Source organism: Rhipicephalus sanguineus, chromosome 10, assembly GCF_013339695.2.
Source record: "Rhipicephalus sanguineus isolate Rsan-2018 chromosome 10, BIME_Rsan_1.4, whole genome shotgun sequence".
Taxonomy (NCBI): Eukaryota; Metazoa; Arthropoda; class Arachnida; order Ixodida; family Ixodidae; genus Rhipicephalus; species Rhipicephalus sanguineus.
The window spans coordinates 40,477,368-40,492,176 of record NC_051185.1 but is presented as its reverse complement, the minus strand read 5'-3'; the positions used below and the strand labels follow the sequence as shown (position 1 = coordinate 40,492,176).

Below are 14,809 nucleotides of genomic sequence, written 5' to 3'. Positions count from 1 at the left end.
ATCTCCTAAAAGGAAATACATTTTCCAACATAGATATCTTCACCCCAAGGTAAATAAGTGGCAAGCACTGAAAGCTAACCACCGCTTTCTGCCACAAAGCAGCGAATTTCTACAGGCAGAAAACTTGTCTAAAAGACACACCAGCTACACCGTTCTTATCAACACCCGCCTGCATCGTACACAAAATATGCTACGGTGCTACCTACCCTACGTGGTCATCAGTTTAGACAGGGGTTACTAGTGTACTCACACCTATTTAATTTTGAAAGAAGGTTCCTGCCTGCAAGTACACGGGGCTATTATGGTTACATCCTGTACACCCAACCTATGCTTACATATTTGTGGAGACCACAGAAAAGGTTTTTGATCCCAACGCATTCCCAAGTTTCACATTTCTTGTATCTTTTTATACACTTGCGTAGTTTTTTTTTTTTGTTCTTAGATGTAATAAAATCATGTATTTTTGACAACATTGATAATCCTTATATGTTCATCAACGTTACAAGCCGCGCATTCAGGCTTGTAACGTACGTGGTTCATCGCTGTACACGCCATCTCTGGATACCATCATTTAGTTATCTCTCGTTCTTGCTTCCTATTGGTCATCGTAAGCTACAGGGTAAACCGCATTGCACCTGGCGAAACAAGCTATGCAGTGCAACAAAAGTTAGCAGCAACAATGTAAATAGTCACTTCGCAGCTGACATTTGACGCCTTTCACCGTCTGGCACGAGTCAGTAGCTGTGAAAAACGGGTTGCTCGCTCCGTGTTCATGCAAAGCAGGTGCATAATCTGAACGAATCGATGCTTATATTGGAAGAGTAACACACACCAACGATCTTCCCAGCAGTACAGAGCGCTGTAGTGTGCGTGTTTTTGATAGCCCACACTTTCTCTAAACTTTCATTGTGGGACACGGAATATCTGTTTCGCACTGTAAAAAAAATGTTTTTTTTTCTTTCTAGATTGTATTATAGTTTCCTAATTGGAAAGCACTAACAGTGGTTTACAGATTAATAGTGTAGGTTGTTAGAAAGATTGGAGTTGTTCACTCAATTTATATGAAAATGTAGGAACAGGACTGCGGCGAGGAAATCTCATCATGTTAGATTGTTTACGTTTGTTCTTTCGCGATAAACAACACAGTCATCAGCATAAAGTCGGATATTAGATATTAAATTGTCTGGTAGATCGTTAATGTAGGTAAGAAAAAGCAAAGGGCCCAAGTACTGAGCCTTGTGGCACCTGCCTCCAGCGTTGGAGGCACTGCAGCTACCTACACCTCACCTGGTTTCGCAGCACTGCCTCAGGGATCGACCCACGTCTGACTAAGCTAACCAAGTGACTATGTTGGCTGAATGTCACGTTGACGTCATATTGACGTCACAAATTTTGGTAATCTGTGACGTTATTATGTTTTTTGCGTCACATTGCGTTGACATCTCGGTAGAGCATCGATTGGACTATTATTCGAAGGTCGCAGGTTCGGTCCCTGCCGGCGGCAAGTTGTCCTTTTTTCCACTTTACTTTATTGACATTTATATCATAACTGCCACAAATAACATCTCCAGCATTAAGAAAATGAAGCGCAGCCACAAAGGGACAGGTATACCGGTTACCTCAATTGAAGTGGTTCTGAAGCCTAAAATAATGCATTTGGGTATCTAGGATTATTGCACGGGTCAGATTGTCGATTTGTTAGAGCCGACCTTTATCTCTACAGAGTTACAAATACTATCAGATACAATGAACTAATTACGTTACAGCTCTAACACTGACTGCTCGAATGATATCTTTCGTTTGTGGTGTTGCACGCACGACTATTTTGTTGCCAGCGTCTCCATGCGATTCTACCAGCTTGCCACTAAATTACTGGACGCAAAAGACTCCCCTCGCTTTCCGCGCGCGCGCTTCCAGACCGTAGAAAGCGAACAGCTTCGGCGCAGTAGCGGCGCGGCGCGGCAGATCGCCACACCAACGTCACGCGGAAGTCGGCGCTTTGACAACTGGGCTAATTTTAGGTCACTCAGGTAGGCGTTGCTCGAATCTGACATCACCTGCATGTCGCGCTGACAAAAATAAAGCGTGTTGTTGTCGTTGGGTTCGTCCGCAGCGGCGTGCTGTGTGTTTTAAATACGAAGCATTTCTTAGCGAACCTCTGGCACTTTGAGCGTTTCTATCTATCTATCTATCTATCTATCTATCTATCTATCTATCTATCTATCTATCTATCTATCTATCTATCTATCTATCTATCTATCTATCTATCTATCTATCTATCTATCTATCTATCTATCTATCTATCTATCTATGCGATTCGACGTCCGACACGGCGGAGGGGAAACCGGAATGGTGACCTTTCATAGCATCGTACAGCCACCATTCCCTCTCCCCCACCGCCGCGTCGGCCGTCGGATCGCATGGAAAATCGGACCGTCTGTCCCCCGCTTAACGTTAAAATCCTGTCGCGTACGTCGTCAAACCCTTTCCACTAGACACGTGGGGCACATACCCGCTCACCACGGGCCGCGGGGTACGGGTATGCGCCACAGGTGATTGACAGTTTATATTTACCCAGGAACGTTCGCGAACCGACATTGGCAACTTAAATGCGAGAGCGGTAAGGAAAACCAACATCGGCAGCGTTGACTCAACGAATGGAAAGAATGAAAATTAGGTCCCAGCAGGAATCGAACGCAAGCATTCTGCGTGGCAATCAGGTATTCTACCATGCACTGAGCCACGCCAGGTCTATAAAGTGGTTTGGAAAAACAGGCTAGGCAGGCGTAATATCGGTGCAACGTCAATTGTGGTTGTGGTGCTGGCTATCTAATTTTAGAAGAAAGCGATAAACACTACATGACACTCCTAAGATGTGTACTCCTACGATACAGGCGTCATATCAGATTAACGTCTGTAGTCCCAGTGTTGGCTCCGCTTTTATAGCAGTCTAATAAACGTTACGTTTGTTTGCCTATGATTCAGCAAGCTATATTGAAGCATTGCTCGACCCCGGAGGAATTCATTAACGAAAGTTACATATGATACCCACATCACCGCACCGCAAAGTGCAGCTCGTCCACCAGAACGACGCAGTATCATTTTCATTCCTTACGAGGCTGGGCGATGGCCTCATGCTGACCGAGGATGATGCCAGATTGATTGACAGCCGCTTTGTAGACTAGGCTACGTAGGCCACATACGCCCAGGTAGTCTACGAATACGACAAACATCATCCACTGATGTTGGTCTACGTAGCACTATCGAGGCCTGCCAGCCTCCACGGCCTATGCCTCACCAACGCGAAGGGTAGCTTCAGGTTCCGACATGTCGCCGGCTCTGTCGACAGACAATTTGTCGACGAAATGACCGAGGCATCCACGGCTTCCAACAGCTGCACTATACCTCATACTTCACTACACATGGACCCCTCGTCACCGCGATCACGACCGTAACCTATAACAAGTCATGACCAGCCGCTGGTGCTCACTGATAGCGGTGATGATGCCCTTGTTCAAGAACTGTCAAGAACTTCTTGCACACATGCACACGGGTTCGTGATACGAGCGTGCGTTCTCGGGACACGTATAAGCACGACATATATCAGCTTACCGCTTCTGCTGTTGGTAATACCCAGGTTGCGATTGGCAGCGTTACCCACCCGTAAGCAACTGGTTATATAACACATATGCGGCTCTTCAACATACATGTGTACATATAAAATCTATACAAATCTTTAGCGTCATTTTGCAACGTGTCGCTCAGTAAAAGAAGTTACGCCACAGTCACCTTCCCGCCGCATGCTTCGCATAACAGCGACTCCCACGGTACGTGGATCTGCCGAATTTTTCTCATGGGAGCAAGACGGCTAAATTTACGGAGTAAGTTTTTGCACCGCCTGACGATGGGCCAGCGTGTACTGAAGGCCTTCGATGCGCGCGGTTACAAGTAATGTCTGGAAATGCTCCTCGACACCATGTAAGACTGCTGTCGGCCTCTCTTGCCTTGCGGGCGTGAGCAATGACGTGAGTCACGCCGGATATATACGCTCCTATCACTCTTATCGCTATCTTCGTTGCCGGGACCAATAGTATCTTGGCGAACAGCTGATACGCTTGGAGGGCAGTCAGCACCCATGGATTGTCTGACAGACGCCTTACTACTGTGCCGAGATTCGGAGGCACTTGTGACAGAGCCGAGAGTCGAAATGGACAGCGATGGTTCCGGAGAGCCGCCGCAGGAAAAGGCCGCTCACTTTTACGTCGACGATCGCGTCCAGTACATCCGCGGGTTCCTCGCCTCCAAAGGCGTGGACTTCGACAGACCCTGCACCTACGACAGCGACGGCAATTGCTGGCTGTCGGGAGCACTGCCTCTGTGGTGGAACAAGATCCTCTCAGCGGTGTGCCTCGAGCTCATCGAGCTTCGACCGGCCACCCTCTGTCTCCGCTCCATTGACGTGGACTCCAAAGGCAACACAAGTGTGGAAGTGCTAAACTAAGGCGGGTACCTCTTTACGTGGCTACCCAAACAGCACGCCTGTGTGCAGTCGATACCTAGTAGAAAGCCTGCTGTTCAAAAAGCCGGCGTTCGCGCTCAAGCTAGCGCTAGCTGGAATGAAACTCTACGTGTTAGGCCGAGAGTACCAGGAAAAGATGTTTCACGGGGGAGGCCAGAACGGCAAGGCTCCAAAGGCACTGCAATGAAGTTTCATCAATACCTGATGGTTTCTATCGTTCTTCAGAACTGCAACTTTATTGCAAAATTCGACCAAAAGAGCGTACTAGTAGGTACACGGTCCTTATCGTACCAATCTTCGGCGGCCGTGTTTGAAATGTGCCTCCGAGATTTTGTTCACGCATATGTCCATGGCCACTAGTACGAATGTTGCAGCGCCTGCAGTTAGTAAAAGCATATATCCCCTGGAATATATTTGGTAAACAAATAACTCAAAGCATACGGTGTCAAAATAATTACCTGAAACGGCGCCAATCTTAGAGGCCATAGTTCTTAGGGGCCAATCTTAGGGCCTGCCTACGCGATTTTATGGGAGCTGGAAACTCCCCCACCTTCTCATCTAAACTGGAATGCGGTCATTATTTCGAACAAAACACGCTACGGCGACGCCTTTGCGGTTGAAGTTTCGATCATTAATCTCAGTGGAGATCGGTGGTTTCGATCACCCAAAGTAGGGAGCCGGTCATGTAGGCTCCCTAACCCAAAGCCTACCGGCCTACCGGCACGCGCTACCGGTCTGCGACGAAAAAGGAAGTAAACAAGTGTTCGCACGTGGGAGTATGTGTACCCGTTCCAGTAGTTGTACTAATCCTGTGCCGCTTAAACAACACTAAAGAAATGCCGAAATCTACCCGGTTTGGCGCGCACCGGTCGTCCGATTCAACGGAACTGCCCAACCTAATGCCGTTCTTCGAGAACTTTCGTTCTCCCTCGTTCACCAATGGTACGTTATCAAAGTTTCTGCCGGGCACAGCCAAGCCGTGCACTTCGTCACCGCCGTCCGAGGATTGCTGGCTCTGCAAAGAAGTGAACCGCTGGAACTCCGCTCTGGCCTCTCTCTCACTTGAACTGACAGAGGAAGAGCCCGGACGCTTGTGCCTGCGCGCTTCACGCGACGCCGACCCCTACCCGGACTTCTGCGCGACCTTCATGCCCTGTGACACGGTCTTTCTTCTGGCGTGCCTTGCCCGCCAGCACGCGTGTATCAAGCGGCTCAGCGTTTGCGGCGGCGTGTTTGAATGTCGAGAAGTTCCAACGTCTGAACTGCTAAAGCTGCGACCGGGTAGCGCCGTCGAGTGCATAGAGATTTCCGGACGCGCGGCTCATTCTTGGACTGCATTTTTGGACACTGTCGGTGACGTATTCTCATTAAGGATCCTGCGCATCGAGGACTTTGTCGTCAACGCCGACTCTACGTCGCGGCTCGTGGAACTCGTTCAGGCGAATAAAGGATGTCTGCGGGAACTCTCCTTCTCCGCGCACGATGCGCCCCCCGAGATCCCGGTGGAGTTGATTTGCGCCCTCTACCGGTGCGAAGCCCTGACAGCCGACGCTAGAGGCTACCACTGCACTGGAACAACTCATGCAGTCGAACGAATCTATCCAGAAGCTATCTCTTCAAGACAATACCAAAGACCAACGCATCCTAAATGCGCTATGCACTGGCCTGAGTGCATGCTAGTTAAATTTGGGTGGATGGAGGTGATCCCGATGGTTCGGATGATCGTGGCGACACGTTGAAGGACTGGACAGGCCCGGTTTTTCAGATCCTGGCAAACTTGGGTTTATTTACACATTTTTACACTGTATGACAAAACAAAGGCCGGGGCGGCCACTGAACAGCTCTCGCGACAACAACTGGGCTGGGCCCGCACCAAGCGTTCAAGCCCTTAAGAGAATATCTCTAAGTCCTTCGTCCCTGGATCAGAGTCGGCGCCAAGCACGACCTCTGTCCCCTCCGCAATCTCTCCGTCGAGCACCAAGCTCTCCCCCCTCCTCTCCTATTTCTTCCTTTAAATCCACCCTGTCTCGTCTGAGACCGCCTTACGGGACCAATCCTTTCCGATACTCCACCAATGAAGCAGAGAACTTTGTTTCTCTCAGAGACGTGTCTCCGCTTCCGCGTTCCCACGCTTTGCTGCCCTCACTATATGCGGCAAGCCAACTAAAACGCCATCAATCACATACACAGTCAACGTACACTGAAATGAACCACACCAACGTGCCCAGTTTACTATGCCGTCTCGAACCTTGTCTGCAACAAGATGCCGCCGCCTGTTGCAATTACTGCAAAACCACGTCGGTGCTCCTTCAGTGAGGACCGTCGCGACGGCGACACATTGTTTACGTTGTCAGTCTCCGTGAGATCGTTTCCGCCGTACGGGTGACTCCGCCGCGAAAGGAGCGGTCGACAAAAGGTCGCGGGGTTCGGCTACAAAGGCGCGGATAGAGGCGAACGGCCTAATGGCCCTTCCGAGCGCCCCTTTTCCGTCGCGCGCCGTCCGCGATTAGTCACCGTTGATCCGTACTGGGGAAATCGTCCCCCGAACATAACTATGCTCCTCTCCCACGGAGCTGCACTACGAATGCGCAAGCCTGAACTTTGGACAGCTGCTGCAACTGCTTAAGCGCAATAGCAGGCTCGAGTCACTGGTTTTGAGCGGCAACAAGAAACGACCAATGCAGCTGGAAAAGCACCATGGCATGTCGTTGAACACGCTCCTGGAACACAGTGCTGGACTTCGCAGCTTGGAGGTTCGTCACTGCACCTGGACCAGTCTTGCCGCCGAAGAAGTCGCTGCCGGATTGGCACACAACGGTTCCCTCGAGCGTTTCGATGTATCTCGGTGTTACCTCGACTTTGGCGTAGTGCTGAGGCTATGCAGCGCGCTTGAAACCAACGATACCTTGAAGATGCTGGTGTTTCGCCCCGACAATGACTTCCTGCATGAGCCGTAAGCACAAAAATTGAGTGACAGCGTTGCAGTGTTAAAATATTGAAACTGAAATAAAACTGCACAGGGGATGGAACACAAGTAGAAGAAGTAGACAGTGTTCCGTATAGAAAAGTAGAAGTATAAACGTTCCGTCCCCTGTGCAGTTTTCTTTCACTTTCAATGTCGCACCAAATAGCCCTCCAACGCACTTTATATGGTTAACATAAACTGCAAGCAACATAGTAACACAAGGTAATGGCAACAGGCAAGTTTGATGAGCTTGGTAAATATCTGCCAAAAGCTCGCTGACTAGCAGTGGCTAGATTGAAGGCAGGAGAATGGATCAACAGACAATGAGGCCAAGGCTTCTGTGTCTGTTGGCTTCATTAAGTTGTGCCTAACAAAAAACCAAGCCCCTCAATCCATTCGCTCATTTTGTTCTTTCATAGTGAGGGCCTCGATACATTTTAGGAAGCATGTGAAGGTTTATTGGTCATCTGCCAGTGTGGTAAAGAGATGATGTCTTACATGATGCCAGCTGGCGCAAGAGTGTACTCATCGACATGGCTACAAGTGCCTCTGGCTAACAGTCCCAGGATTGCACGTACGGTAATGCCAAATAGAGTGGATGGGGAAACGACCAGTGTCGTAGCTCATTTCGCAGAGCATCGCATGTTCAGGTTGAAGGTTTTTAGATCAGTCTCTCCCAACTGCAAGTTGTTTTTTTGCCATTGTTAATTTCCATTTGCTTCATTGCTACTCTACAGTTAAAAACCGACAAATGGGCCTGACGACAGATAAGTTTTCTCATGTCACGCTTCCAAGGAACACTCCACGGCCGCCTGGATCGGGGCGCGCGGCGGTGTTGCTCCGGCCGTCCCATTCGGCGCGCGCCCCTTTGAAAAGTTGTAATTGAGGTAGTTCAGACGCGCGCCGCGACGCGGCGCTCTCCTCCTACCCCCTTGCGAATGATGCCGCGCTGACCGCGCCGTAGACAGCCGCAGATGTGTTCGGAAAAATGCACACTGGACATCGTGCACGTGGTGACTGGAATCAAGGTACGCTGTTATGTAATGTTAATCGGGCTTTACACAGTGAGTGTTGTTCTCTGTAGCATGTTACGATCGAGATAGAGCCAAGCAGCGTGCTTAAGAGACTTCGTGTGGCGCGGCGCGTTCATGTGCCATGACCACGGCCGCTACATAAGTGCCATGACACATATATTGTGCCGAGTACGGGATTTTCCATGCTTCTCATTCTTTGTTTTGGCAATCGTTTCTCCCACGGCCGCCTGGACCGGCGCTACGCCATGATTCTTTCTAAAGGAAATACATTTTATCGTCGTCGGCACTGCATAGCTATCTTCTGCGGTCGAGCGCTGTCTTAAGAGCATCACGTTGCTAGAAAACAATTGCGGTAATGATAATGCTGTAGTCGTTTTCTCCTTGCCGATGATAGGCAACATTTTGATATGGGCACGTCTCTTTGCATTCTGAAGTTCCCACGACACGACAGTGATGTGAATGCGACGTTCTTATTTAAGCGCAGGCCGCATGTAGGCGAATTTGAACGCGAAAGCGATGAGTGACGCTTGTCGCCTGCGAATTAGCTAAGGGTCGGTCGCGCAATGGCCACTTTCTCTCGTTTTGGTATCGAATTGTCGTTTTAACGCGACAGAATGAAAGAGCCCGTTTCCCAAGCAACATATTATCCTTGGCAAAATGTCGGCCTGACGTCGCTGGCCAACTGCACTGTCGTTGGCTCAACCTTGGCAACCACTGTAGGGCCGGTCTTGGGGATTGACATTGGCCTCATGTGGGCCTGCGTCGGCACCCGATGTAGGCCCGTCCACCGTGGCCGACGATGCCGAGTGCATGCCGCTCGCGGGTTGACCAAGGCCCGACGTTACATAAGCGTCGATTTACCGACGGCCGTAGGTCGGTTGCGGACGTTTCTCGCTAGTATTGCTCTGCTTTTTTTTTCTTATTTTTTGTGCGTGTTCTAACAAAACGCATCAATTGTTTTTCTGGTGTGTTGGTGCGTGTCGTATTTAATGTAAACGGGCAGTTTATAGAGGCGTTTAACTCTATCTGAATTAATTACGGGCAGAGTGCACATGTAAGACGGAAATAAACGCCTCTAACGGTCTGCACTAATTAACGTGTTAATACGTAACACACAATAAAGAAAGACGTGAATATAAGTTTTCTCTCTTTAGATGTTTCACATTGTCATACCACATTGACTTCAGGCAAGTAATTTGTTTTTTCAGTCTGCGTTCCACGAGGTTACGCCTGTTAGCTGTAGCTGCGACTTTTTCACAATAAAAAAAGACGTGAATATACGTTTTCTCTCTTTAGATGTTTCACATTGTCATACCACATTGACTTCAGGCAAGTAATTTGTTTTTAGTCTGCGTACCACGAGGTTACGCCTGTTAGCTGTAGCTGCGAGTTTTTCGCTCGCTTGCCTCATTTACCGTGTTTTTCAGAAACGTGCCGTACTGCTGCGTGCCTTACTGTAAGTCAACACCAAGAAAGATTACGTTGCCTCGACGCCAAAGTGGCATTCCTTCCAGCAGGTAAAGCTCGCGCACTCAAGGCCGCAGCATCCCAAGGGAAACGTTTCAAGAAAATTGCTTTGGTGTACATGCGAAGGAAATTGTTTTGGTATACATGCGAAGGAAAGCACGAGATTTATTTAAAAAAAAACTTTTTTTCTGAGTGCTTCCAGAATAGGGGAAACGATCCGAAGGTTGGAAGCACTCAGAAAAAAAGGTTTTTTTTAAATAAATCTCGTGCTTTCCTTCGCATGTATACCAAAACAATTTCCTTCGCATGTACACCAAAGCAATTTTCTTGAAACGTGACTCGCAGGTGTTTTCGCTTCGGTCACCATCATCACGACAAGGATTGGCGCACACACACAAAAAAATAAAGAATATAGCGATAGCCGCCATTCATCCTTTTATGTGCTTTTTGTGAGGGTGGGGGAAGTGTTATGCTAACTCACGGTTACTCTACAGCGATATCTTCAAGGCGGCGCAAACCTTCCCGCATAGAGCGCAAAGGAATGGAGGGGTAGTAGGCGCGCGCCGCGGTGCGGCGAAAGGAGCGGTCACGCCCCTTCCTGCAATTACGCCTCCTCCGTCCGAATGGGACGGCCGGAGCAACACCGCCGCGCGCCCCGATCCAGGTGGCCGTGGAACACTCGTAAATGGTTCCCAGGAACACTCATAGAGGGCGTAACTGCCTCGCTCGTGGGTGGAGCTGTAGGCACACAATTTAATGTGGAAGGGTGGCTCGATCGCGAATATGGTGTAAAGTCACAGCAGCAGGGGTGGGTGTGACAGGAGCTACCACACGTCCTTTCCCTCTACTCTACAAATAATGTAATCACAGACACCCACACAAAATCACAAGGGAAAACACAAGAATCACAGCTCTGCCATTTTTGCAGGTTTCACCCTTGGTGGAACTGAAGTAAGCTTTTATGAAAAGATTGATTTATGTCCTTTCCTATGATATGCGTCACAAATAGCCACTCTTAAAAAAAAAACAAAAAAAAAAACAGGCTTTTCAAAATTCTAAGACACTGCTGTGTACTTCCTTTCTTTTTTTTGCAAGATGCACAGTGACAGTCATGTTTTGGCGTGTGTGGAACTTGAAAGAATGCTGCAATAATGCAAATGCCTTCCCCCACCCCTCCCACCCTTCTTTTTTTTAGAGTTGGTTTGTCTGGAAAGCTGGTGGCTGCCAAATGTTTTGCCCGCACGACAACAACTTGGCCCAAGGCATACACTCCGGCCCTCACTGAAGCCTTAGAGGTGCCCATGCTATGTCCAGAGGAGCTGCACCTCTCTGCCTTTGGGTCTTACAACGGCTCTTTTCAACAACTATGCAAAGCCCTCGGTAACAGCACCATCAAGTGCCTCTTCGTTAAATTCTCCAAATGCCCGATCAGCCAGGTGCGAACATTGCGCGGAGCACTCGCTGCCAGCCAGGTGCAAACATTGCACGAAGCACTTGCTGCCAACTCCTCCATCAGGAAGCTTGTATTGCAGGAGGACAGCATATCCATTGGCTGCTGTTTTGCTGTGGCCGAAGCTCTGAAGAAAAACAGAACGGTGACCGAAATTTCTCTCAGCATCCACGAGCTGAACTACTACGGTGTAGAAAGTCTTGAGTCGGTGGCTCTTGCAAGTGATGCCTTGGAGAAGTTGATGCTAAACTGTATCTATGTGGTGCGGAGATGCGTGCGTGACATGCGCGACCTTTGCCCCTCACTGACCTCTAGTGGCACGCTAACGGGTTTCTCCATATTCAATGAGAGGTGCTGCACTGAATGTTTAGTCGCTAAAGTCAAGCACTGCGTGGATCAGAACAGGAGAAAATGGAACTGTGCCCTTCATTTTGTGCTCAACCCCTGCGTCAACAAGCGCTGGGCAGTGGCGTTCGAGTCACTGCAGGAAAAGCCTTGTTTCCTCCAGCGCGTCACGAGAGCCTTGGGAAAGTTGTCGCAAGACGCATCGAGAATGATCAGTTCGGCAAAGCATTTCATAGCGAGAAACTACCTTTTAGTAACTGGAGTCGTCTCGCAAGGCGTCGCATGCCATCCTCACCTGGAGACTCAGGTAGACAGCCTGAACAGTGACTGCTGGCTTACCATTGGAGAGTACCTAAGAGTGCTTGATGTGGTCGACGACAGTTCCGAAAGTTGGTGCTAAATACGGCCAAGTAATGTCTCATGGTTCAGTCTGTTCACAAGTTCTTGCCAGAGTAGGAGGTAGTCTACATTGACCGGTTTCATTTATACTCCTCTTCAGGCCCATGTGCTGCACACATGAGGTATTTGAATCGTGTGCATGTGGATTTTCTCACAGTAGCCCGTGATACACCGGTCGACATCGGACACCTTACCAGTGTAGGCACTAATAACATCCATATGCAGAACGCTGCGGAAACAATAGAATCAGTGGAGAACATAATACACACTAACTAGGCTCCTTGCCCAAACACACTAATAACTGTAACAACTACAGCTTTCTGCTAGCAAAACAAAAAACAAAAAAACAATGTGTTCTTGAAGTGCACTGAACATAGCAGCTACCTGAATGCACTCGTTTTTCAGTTTAGAGAACATTCATTAGAATATTGATGCAGAAATGCATGAAGCACCGCATCACCATCTAACCTGGGATAGCTTTTACATTAACTGCGGAGGAGTATAGCTACTTTCGGAACAAATCCAATACTTCACCAAAGACAAGTGTAATATGCACAATGGCCCAGCCCCAGAAACATGTCCTCTGACTCTCCTGACTTCTAAGATTCCATCAAGAACATTCCATACATGAACAACAGAAAGTGAAACACCACTGGGCACAAGTTGCTATAAAAAGAGACCAACGGCAGTTGAAACAGACGCGAGCACTGCTGACATGAAATCCACAGCAAAAGTTTCAATACGGACAGCAACACACCCTCTTGAAACCAGTGTCAACAGTCAATTCTGTGCACAATCCGTGTTTTCGCACAGACACTACTAGCCTGTCTGCACAAACATAGACCCAAATTGACAAAGAAGTTAAATTAAACTAGGAGCATGTGATGATATCTCCCAAGGAGAAATAAGTTGTCCCACATAGATATCTTCGCCCCAAAGTAAATAAGTCGCAAGCACTGAAAGTTAACAACCCCTCTCTGCCACATAGCATCGAATTCCTACAGGCTAGAAAACATATATAAAAGACATACCAGCTACACCATTCTTATGAACACCTGCCTGCATCGTACACAAAATATAATCCTTAAAGGGAGGTGATACCCACCCTACGTGGTCATCAGTTTTGACAGGGGTTACTAGTGTATTACTCACATCTATTTAATAGTTGAAGAAGGTTCCTGCCTGCAAGTACACGGGACTATTATGGTTACATCCTGTACATCCAACCTATACTTACGTGTTTGTGGAGACCACAAAAAAGTTTTTGATCTCAACGCACTCCCAAATCTCACATTTCTTGTATCTTTTTATACACTTGCATATTTATGTTGTTCTTAGATGTAATAAAATCATGTATTTTTGACAACATTGATAATTCTTGTATGTTCGTCAACTTCCTACTGTGAGAAAGTTTATTTGTTAGTGCTGCAGAAAACTAATATTTCTTTTCTGCCTTCCTTTCACAAAGTTCATGCATTGTTTTTCATACAAGGCAATGCCATTTTCACACAAGGGAATGCCATTTGATAGACCCAAAGTGTGGATTTCTTATTTGACTTATAATGTTATCTAGGTATTTTTTTACCTTTGTACACTATTGTTCCACCCTTGCTTATCTCCAGTTACGCCAAATTGTTATACACACGAGCTCGGCATCTCTTTGTCTTGCCAGAGTCGGCACGTGCATTGAAACCTTTTGATGAAAAGATGCACTACTGGTGCTAAGTTCACGCATCCTGTCCGCATTTAATTTCTCACTGTCACAATATAGTGTTCAAAATGGATAAAGGGACATTCAGTGATTACACGACAATCATTCTTACTATTTGACAATTTTAAGACTATATAGCTGTGCAGAAACGCACACGATTCATGCTGTTGGGATTTGTCGTTCGGCTACCCGCAGAACGCGCTGCAGCTGCATTCAAATTTAGTATCGGGAGTATCATAGTCATTGTAACTTTTTAAGCGAAGCTTTTATAACTTGCAGATTTCGGCATTGTACGCAAAAAACCCTGCACTCGTGAGAGCACAGAAATGCAGCACTCAAAGTTCTGCCACTCGCATGCGTATTTTTTGTATGCATCGTTTCTCAATAATTGGTGTTCTCTCAAAAAGTGGCTTTTATGTGGTCAGCCGATTCTGATACAGCAATCTGATCTTTTGTAAAGGTTATCAAGGGGACTTGTCATTTCACATTGCAGCATTTCAGTGTTGCCTGAATGTGAACGCGTGACTGTCATTGTTACCATAGCAACTGAAGCACTGTGTTGCTAAGCATGTGGATAAAGGTCCAAGGGACCTTCGTCGTGCGCACCACCACGTGTCGGCGCAGTGCATCATGGGAAATAAGAGCTCCGAACTCCGTCGTCTGCTTCAGCCGCGCATTCAGGCTTGTAACGTTTGTGGTTCATCGCTGTACACGCCATCTCTGGACACCGTCATGCGGTTATCTCTCGTTCTTGCTTCCTATTGGTCATGGTAACCTACAGGGTGAACCGCGTTGCACCTGGTAAGGCAAGCTATGCAGTGCAACAAAAGTTAGTAGCAACAATGTAAATAAAATCACTTCGCAGACATCTGACGCCTTTCATCGTGTGGCACGAGTCAGTATATGTGGAAAACGGGTT

The 14,809-nt window shown here is 47.8% G+C and overlaps 1 protein-coding gene across 1 annotated transcript in view; it reads left to right on the top strand.

Moving 5' to 3' along the window:
- The window catches only part of LOC119371740 (uncharacterized), a 29,718-nt gene extending 16,164 nt beyond the window's left edge, over positions 1-13,554 (top strand). The window contains exons 3-4 of the mRNA XM_037642196.2: positions 7,273-7,472; positions 11,181-13,554. Of these exons, the coding sequence (XP_037498124.2) occupies positions 7,273-7,472; positions 11,181-12,180 (1,200 nt within the window). The 3' untranslated portion in view covers positions 12,181-13,554. The remainder of the gene's footprint in view (positions 1-7,272; positions 7,473-11,180) is intronic.
- The last annotated feature ends 1,255 nt before the right edge of the window (positions 13,555-14,809 follow it).